General features: G+C 43.9%; 1 protein-coding gene across 1 annotated transcript in view; it reads right to left on the bottom strand.

The window, feature by feature from the left end:
• Positions 1–4,699: 4,699 nt before the first annotated feature.
• The window catches only part of Mrps5 (mitochondrial ribosomal protein S5), a gene marked incomplete at its 5' end in the record, with an annotated part of 19,946 nt that continues 15,417 nt past the window's right edge, over positions 4,700–9,228 (bottom strand). The window contains 2 exons of the mRNA XM_015499748.2: positions 4,700–6,411; positions 8,915–9,051. Of these exons, the coding sequence (XP_015355234.1) occupies positions 6,187–6,411; positions 8,915–9,051 (362 nt within the window). The remainder of the gene's footprint in view (positions 6,412–8,914; positions 9,052–9,228) is intronic.

Here is a 9,228-nt window from a genome sequence, read left to right as displayed (position 1 = left end):
GGGAGAGGGAGAATGAGGGGGTGGGGGAGAGGGGGAGGGAGAGGGAGAAAAAGAACCAAAGATAAGAGGTGTCATGTCAAGATGGCAATCCAAGAAGGAAAAGAGAACTTCCCAAATTAATACCAAATCATTTCTCTCTCTCCGTTTTTTCCCTTTCCCCCTCACATCCTCTTATATGTAATTTTCTATAACAGTTAGGGTCTCCTTCCATCTTCCGTGCAATTCCCCTTCTCTCCCACCTCTCGTCCCTGCTTAATGGTAATCTTCTTCTCATGCTCTTCCTCCCTGCTCTGTTTTGAGTCGCCCTCCTTATATCAAAGAAGACATTCGGCATGTGTTTTTTAGGGATTGGCTAACTTTACTTAGCATAATCTGCTCTAATCCCATCCATTTCCCTGCAAATGCCATGATTTTGTTATTTTTTTAGTGCTGAGTAATATTCCATTGTGCATTTCATTTTTTTAATCCATTCATCTATTGACGGGCATCTGGGTTGGTTCCACAGTCTAGCTATTGTGAATTGTGCTGCTATGAACATGGGTGTAGCAGTGTCCCTGTAGTATGCTCTTTTTTAGGTCTTTGGGGAATAGTCTGAGAAGGGGAATAGCTGGGTCAAATGGTGGTTCCATTCCCAGCTTTCCCAGGAATCTCCATACTGCTTTCCAAATTGGCCGCACCAATTTGCAGTCCCACCAGCAATGTACAAGTGTACCTTTTTCCCCACATCCTCGCCAGCACTTGTTGTTTGACTTCATAATGGCTGCCAATCTTACTGGAGTGAGATGCTATCTTAGAGTAGTTTTAATTTGCATTTCTCTGGTTGCTAGAGATGGTGAGTTACAGTAGATGGGGTAGAGAGAGTTGATGGGAGGGAAGGGGAGGGGAGGGGGATAGGAAGGGGATAGGAAAGGCAGTAGAATACAACAGACACTAGTATGGCAGTATGTATAAAGTGGAAGTATAACCAATGTGACCCTGCAATTTGTACATGTGGTAAAAATAAGAATTCATACCCCATTTGAATCAAATGTATGATATATGATATGTCAAGATCATTGTAAAGTTTTGAGCAACCAATAAAAAAATAAATTTAAAAAAATACCAAATCAAAGTGGCTCAGAGAACTCCAAGCAGAAGGAACAACAAACGAAACCCTCCTGGCCTCGGGGAATCCAAACTGCAGCACCAAGAGAAAGCCAAGCCAACACCAAAGCAGAACCACCACCAAACACACACACCTTAAAGGGGCCAGAGGAAGAAGCCTGACTCTGGGAACAGAGACACATTATATCCAACTGCTCAGAAACTATTCAAGGAAGAGCGCGGAGCAAAACACTTAGAAGTGTTAGGGGAAAGCCCCCCAACCTACAGCCATGTCCTGAAAACTCAAGCCTTCAAAGTGAAGAGAAATAGAGACTCTCAGACACACCAGGGAGGGACTGTGTCACCAGGAAGCTGCCTGGCAAGAAATGCTAAAAGAAGTCCTTTAAAGACAAGGACGATGATCCCGGCCGGAAAGAGACTTACATAAAAAAGAAAAACAACTTAATTTTTCTTGGATGTTTGTTCAAAACAAAATTAACAAGTGTCCCCGATGAGAACTGTATACGTACATGTGAGATGACAGCATGATGCGGTGGCAGGAGCACCAGGAAAGCTTTGTTGCTGTGAGGTACTGACGCCAGTCTCGACCCGGCAGTGTCATCTGAAAGTGGACCTGGGTTAGTTGTCAGTGTACATTGCAACCACTAAAAAAGGTTTTTAAAAAGAAGTATAACTGGTGTGCTGAGAAATGAGAGTAGATGGAATCAAAAGGCAGGAAAGAAGTGACAGACAAAAACAGGCACAAAGAACCAGGGCGATTACACAGAACGGTACCAAGCACAGCAGATACTAATTCAACTGGATCAATCATCACATTATACATCAAGGACCTAAATGTACCAATTAACAGGTTATCAGTGGGTTCAGAAAACAAGATCCAACCGTATGGTGTCTAGAAGTCCACTTGAAATATACAGTAGTGCCCCCCACCCAGGGATACATCCCGAGACCCCCAGTGGATGCCTGAGCTGCAGATGGCACTGAACCCTATATACCCTGGATTTTTCCCCTATGTCTTCATACTTACAGTTAATTTATGAATTAAGAGAATGACAATGATTACTAATAGTTAAATAGAATAACCATAATATACTACAATAAATATGCCACCATCACTCCTCTTATGCTTTGGGACTATTAAGTAAAATCAAGGGTATGTGAATGTAAGCACTGAGGTACTGCAACAGTCCCATCTGATAACCAAGATGGCTACCAAGAGTGAATAATGGGCAGGTAGTATATACACTGTTGATACTCTGGACAAAGGGTATTCATACCTCAGGAGGGACAGCACAAGACTTCACAGCATTATACAGAATGATATATAATTTTAAGCTTAGGAAATTTTTTATTTCTGGAATTTTCCACTTGATATTTTTGGACTGCATTTGACCATAAGTAAATGAAACTGTGGAAAGCTAAACCATGGTTAAGAGGGGACTGCCGGAGATTAAAAGTAAAGTATTGAAGAGAGAAATGCCATGCTAACTCTAGTGAAAAGAAAGCCGTAGTCACTGTATCAATGTCAGACTATATTAACTAAGTGTAAGGAAAACTGCCAATTACAAAGAAGGGTATTACAGCACTGTAATATCATGAACACAGAGTGTGCAGGGAAACTAATGTTTGGAGATTTGTTACTGTTGCTGACTGAAGTGTAGATAACACACATTATGACTTGTGGTCCATCAGATCAGTGTAGAGTTAATGGTCACCCAAACTCCCTGCACAGGCTCAGGTCTGGTCACATATTCTGCCTGGATAGACATTTCAGTCTCTTTTATATATAAAAGACACACACACATGTATGTCATGTCATACATACATGTAAAATAGGCTGCAAGGACACACACAAAATAAACAAGCATTACATTCCTCAGATAATTTTATTAGCTTTATATACATACACTTTTTTTGCATTTTGCTTTTTTTTTTATATACTGGGGATTGAACCCAGGGGTGCTTAACCGCTGAGCCACATCTCCAGACTTTTTTTTTTTTTTGGTAGTTGTAGATGGACAGCATGCCTTTATTTTATTTGTTTATTTTTATGTGGTGCTGAGGATTGAACCTACTGCCTCACATGTGCAAGGCAAGCATTCTGCCACTGAGCCCCAGCCCGTACATTTTGCTTTTTTGTACTAAATTTCTATATTACGTAGTAACTTGTAAAAGCACAATGTTTTTCATTTGATACAAAATGTCTCTAAAGACTTGTTATGTTTGGACTTTAATCAAAGCAATATGTATGATCAACAAATCAAGAGCATCTTATGTCTGCCCAGCCCTTTCTGAGACAGGGTCCTGCTAAGTTGCTGAGCTGGCCTTGAACTTGCGAACTTCCTGCACAGCCTCCAGAGCAGCTAGGATTACAGGTGTGTGCCACTGCACCCAGCACAAAGAGCTATTTTTAAGATTGCACCTCATTCTCTTTGTTGGCTTAATAGCTACAGCTTTGTGTCACTCTAGTGACTCCTTTACAATAGGGTTTTAGTGCACATCTTTACCTTAACCAGTGCACCTTCAAATGATCCTGTTACTTCACGTGCAAGAATCATGTGACCCACTTATTTCCACATCTCCTACCTGGTCTCTGTGTTGTTATAAACATTGCACATCTACATGTGTTAAAAAAATGTTGGCATTATTTTTGCTTTAATCACTCTTAATTATGGTAAAACCATGGGGAAACAGGTACATGCAATCCTTCTAGCATGCAGGTGCACCTGCCTAGTTACCACCTCAAGTTCTTCTTTCCTTTGTGCAAATCAAGGTTTCTACCTGTAACCATCTTTCTTCTGCTTGAAGAATTTCCCTTACTGACTCCTGTGGTAGAGGTCTGCTGATTCTTTCTGATTTTATGATTTCTGGGAAATCCTTCATTTTGCCTTTGTTTTTGAATAATGTCACCAGTCGAAGAATTGTAGGGTGGCTGGTGCGGTGGTGCATGCCTGTAATCCCAGCAGCTCGGGAGGCTGAGGCAGGAGGATCCCAAGTTCAAGGACAGCCTCAGCAGTTTAGCAAGGCCCTAGGCAACTCAGCAAGACCCTCTGAATAAAAAATAAAAGGGGCAAGGGATGTGGCTCAGTGATTAAGCACCCCTGGGTTCAATTCCTGATACCAACAAAGAAAAGAGAAAAAAAGAATTGAGGGTGGCATTGTTTTCTTTCAGTATCTTTTTTTTTTTATATATATATATATTTATTTTAGTTCTCGTCGGACACAACATCTTTGTTTGTATGTGGTGCTGAGGATCGAACCCGGGCCGCACGCATGCCAGGCGAGCGCGCTACCGCTTGAGCCACATCCCCAGCCCCTTCTTTCAGTATCTTAAACATGTTGGTCCACCGTCTCCTAGTCTCCATTTTTTTGGATAGGAAATCTGCTGCGCTCTGTATCCTCACTTCTTTGTACTCAATCTTTTATTTTATTTCCTGCTCATTTTTTTGCTGGTCAAAGAAACCTGATCAACTCTGGTTACCTTTGACAGCCCTCAGTTACCAGACCCATGTCCTCAACTCAGGGAAGGCACCTGGTCGTGAGGGAGTGACCCCTCCTGCAGCCCCATTTTCTAGTAGTACACAGGATCGCTTCATTCCCCACATCTAAAATATCTTTTTATTAGATACTGGAGGGAGGGTGACCCAACAAGACAGAAACTTTCAATCAATAACTGCCTCCATCCAGTCAAATATTGCAAGAAAAACAAACGCAGCCTTGCCCACACCCCATGAAGCCACAGAAGAACTCAGCAGCGCCAGGCCAGGGTGGCTCTCTCCCGGTCCTGCAGGTGCAGTCAGAGGCCTGGGGGAAACCACAGCAGGGCCTGCACATCCTCTGCAGCTGGTGGTCATGGTCACGTTCCCAAGGTGACCATTCCACTACCAGGGTGGCAGAGGAGGCTACTGGGAAAGCCACATCAACCCCAGGGTTTTAGAACACAGTAAGGAAAATGTGTGAGATACCACTACTGATTATGCCAAAACCCAGAAAGTGCACCTCTACCCAGGGGACAACGGAAACCAACACTGAGGTGACACAGATGTTGGAGCTACATGACAAGGATTCAGAACAACCATCGTGGAAATGCTTCAGCGCAAATCACAAACAACACCAAACAGCAAAAAACTGGAAAGTCTCGGCAAAGAAATAGAAGATATCAGGAAGAATCAAATGGAAATTTAGAACTGGAACATACAACAGCCAAAATAAAAATACTGGGTGGATGGTCTGAGAGCAGAAGAGAGAGGAAAGAGGAACTAATCCTGGACAGTAATGGGAACCACCCAATCTGAATCAGAGAAAGCGCCGGGCTGGGGGACTGTGACAAGGGCCTACCTGTGTCGGCAGTGGATGGGAGGAGGACGGGGACAGAGAAAGTATTCAAAGAAACAGGAAATGATGATCCACCCCACGGAGGAGGAACATGATGGGTCACACCCCTTACAGGGGCCTGTGTCCACAATACTAAAGTGTTGTTACAACTCAATGATAAAAACACAAAGAACCCAATTTTTCAAATGGGCAAAAAGAGGTGAAGAGACATTTCTCCAGACACCACACAAGTGGTGTTAAGCGTGTGACAAGAGGTTCCCGCTGCTGGCACTTGATGTGCAAGTCGGAACAACGAGGCACTTCCTGCCACCAGGGCAGCCTGGGCCCTGCTTGAGGTGGGTGCAGCTGTGGGGGACAGGGCGGGAGGTCACCTCCCAGAGATGGACCAGCACGAGTGGGCGTCGGGCACAGCCACCGCAGCCCTTCACGTCCCTGTGCACATTACCCCTGGGTGGGTCTTTTCCTGTCTCCCTGCTCCATTTACTTTTGTTGGTTTTAGCAAGTATTTAAAGTAGTCTTGAACAAGGTCTGTGTGTAACGTCCCTGTCACACTGCCTAGCACAGATCATGTGATCAATAAATCAAAACTAGAATTATTTATTTGTAAATAAAGAATGTTGAAATTTCCTCAAAAAAAAAAAGAGGTGACATGGCAAGATGTGAGGGGGGAGTCCCCAGGTGCCTAGGGCAGCAGGCACGGTGTTGCAGTGGGGGGGCCAGGTGGCAGGAAGGTCAGTGGCGAGAAGATTAGGTGGCGGCCCTCTTGAGACCTGACCAAATAGAGCGCTTCATTCCCTGTGCAGCCTTCACCTCTTCCCAGTCCAGCCTGATGTCAGGAACCTCCTCTTCTGGCTCAGGATCCTTCCTCAAGGCCCCCCGGGGGGAGGCAACCACAATGGGCAGGGGGCCACATTCCTCCCGGAATTCCACCACATGGAGACCCTTCTTGTCGGCCAGCTGTTGGTGGGTTTCCTGGGCAAGACCAAAGTGAGAACAGCAATTAGGTCTCCGAGGGTCCCTATGGCTATAGGAGTGAGAGGCACCACCACAGGGGTGGGATGGGGGTGGGGTGGGGTGGGGGTGCAGTACCCACCAGAGCACTTGGGGGAAAGAGCAGTGCCAGCTGATTCTGGATGGTTAAACCACAGTGGCTGTCACAGGGGGACGCCTCAGCCCACCTTTCCACCCCAAACTGGGGTACGCCAGGCCTCGCCTTCCAAACTCCCTAAGCACGTGCCTGCTGGGCCAAGCACCAAGCCTGAACCTCATGGAGCCCTGAGATCTAACAACCAACTCACAGGAGGTCCAGGGGGGGGAAGGACATCAAGGACCCCATGGGTGCTCAACCCTGGAAACACTATGGGACAAACCACCTGACTTCCTCAACACAACAGCAGCAAGTGTGGAAAAGAGAGGGACAGACCAAGAGAGACTTAAAAGACACAGGAGAAACTTCAGAAGTGCTGACATCTTCTCAACTGGATTGAATCAAATCAACGGGATTGAATCACACTGTGTAAAAAAATGTTTTTAAATTGGACAAATGGATAGATTTGAATGAACAGATTCAATACTTGATAATACTGAGTCATGATATTTAGGAATGGTAAGGGTACCATGACATTTTTTTTTTTTTTCCAGTGCTGGGGATCAAACCTGGGCCTTAAGTGTTCCTAGCAAGCGCTCTACCATAGAAGTAAATGGATCCTTTAGAGATTACACTGAAATATTTATGAATGAAATAAAATGGCACCTGAGATTTGGTTCAAAACAACTCGGTGAGGTGATGCTGAGAAATAAGACTAGCTCTGGTTGGGCAGCAGAGCCCTGGGGTCACTGCAGCAGGTGCCACAGAAGTCTGGAAACAGGCAAATACATCCAGTGGATGGTTTATTCATAGTTCCTGAAAAATCTGATATGTGTAACCTCATGTTTCCAGACTATGGCGCTTGTACTACCCTAATTCTCTAAGTGTTCAAAATTGGAAAAAAGAAGCTGTTTCATCAGGCACGGTGGCACATGCCTGTAAACACAGCCTCTTGGGAGGCTGAGGCAGGAGGGTCCTAAGTTCCAGACCAGCTTTAACAATTATCAAAGGCCCTAAAACTTAGTGAGAACCTGTTTCAAAATTTAAAAAAAGGGGGGGGGCTAGGGATGGGCTGGGGTTGTAGCTCAGTGGTAGAGCATTTGCCTTGCAAACATGAGGCCCTAAGTTTGATCCTCAGCACCACATAAATAATAAATAATAAAGATATTGTGTCCATCTACAACTAAAAAATATATATATTTTTTAAAAAAGGGGCTACGGATGTAGCTCAGTGGTTAAGTGCCACTGGGATCAATTCCTGGGACCAAAAAAAAAAAAAAAAAAAAGATAGGCTGTTTCATAAATAAAATAAAATAATTTAAATTGGTATCTTATAATCAAAGGCATCTCACCTAAATTAGTGGTATTTTTGCCTTTTTGAGTGGCACATTAAAAAATGCAACTCGTCCTAACTGATGACATTTTAGAAGAGATGATAAATAGTGACCACAAGAGAAGTTTCAAAATGCCAAGAGAAAACAACGACAGCACATGGAAGAAACATGAAAGGTAAACGCAACCAACAGCTTCATCACACCAAACAATTAAATAATTAACCCTCCTGAGCCTGAATTTAGAAATGCTTTGAAGGATGTTAGCTAAAAACCAACAGCACAAAAGCTGTTCCAAAAAGATCTTTTATTCAAAGCCTTTTTTAAAAAAATCTATATATACATATATAAATAATATATACATATACATACAGATATAAAAATGATATGTATATACACATAAATTATACATACATAGTATATAAATGTATACACATATATATATATATATATTTTTTGAAACAGGGTCTTGCTAAGTTGCTGAGGCTGACCTCAAAATTGGGTTCCTTCTGCCCTAGTCTCCCAAATCACTGGGATTACAGGCGTGTGCCACCATGCCCAGCTTAATTTTCACATTTTAAACAGAGGTACATAAAACGATTATGTGTATCATCTTATTCAGAAACCACCCAGGCGGGCTGGGGTTGTGGCTCAGTGGTAGAACGCTTGCCTAGCATGTGTGAGATACTGGATTTGATTCTCAGCACCACATACAAATAAATAAAATAAAGGCCCATCAACAACTAAAAATATTTAACAAAAAATAACTTCAAAAACTCCATCTGTTGGTTAATTACCATGAACTCTCCTTTTTAAAAATTTTTTCTTTCCACGTTTTTTACTGGTGCGTTACTGCAGCTCTAGATGACGGGATTTGCTGCTGCATATCCACATGTGCACATGACCATTGCAAGCTCTCGGTGGGTCTGACTAAGGGGATACGCCACACACAGCAAAGAATGCCCACATCCTCAGGTGGCCGTGAGAGCCCCTAGGAGACCCTCAGCACCTTGGTCTGCAGCACAGCCAGACCTGCTCAAACCCCAGGGAAGGTTACCTGGCGGGAGAGCCCATGGAAGAGGCCCCGGGTGAGGTTGAGCATGTTGACGGACCCAGAGACCTTGGCATACATGTCCTTGATGCCAATGAGCCGGCAGATGGTAATGATGGCCCTGTGGCAGCGGAGGCCGTATCCTAGGAGACAGGAAATGGACTGAGCACCTGCCAGCATGCTGTCTTTCATGTGGCTCTGGGTTTAGGGAATGACATTTTGGCTTCACCACCCTCAGCTGGTGTGACTTCCAGGACGACATTTATTCAACGGTATGTACAAAAATTAAACAGAACATCTACCTTAAATGTAGTGGGGGG

This window comes from Marmota marmota, unplaced genomic scaffold (assembly GCF_001458135.2).
Source record: "Marmota marmota marmota unplaced genomic scaffold, marMar, whole genome shotgun sequence".
NCBI lineage: Eukaryota > Metazoa > Chordata > Mammalia > Rodentia > Sciuridae > Marmota > Marmota marmota.
The sequence above is the reverse complement of the archived record's forward strand: the minus strand, read 5'-3'. Positions and strand labels throughout refer to the sequence as shown.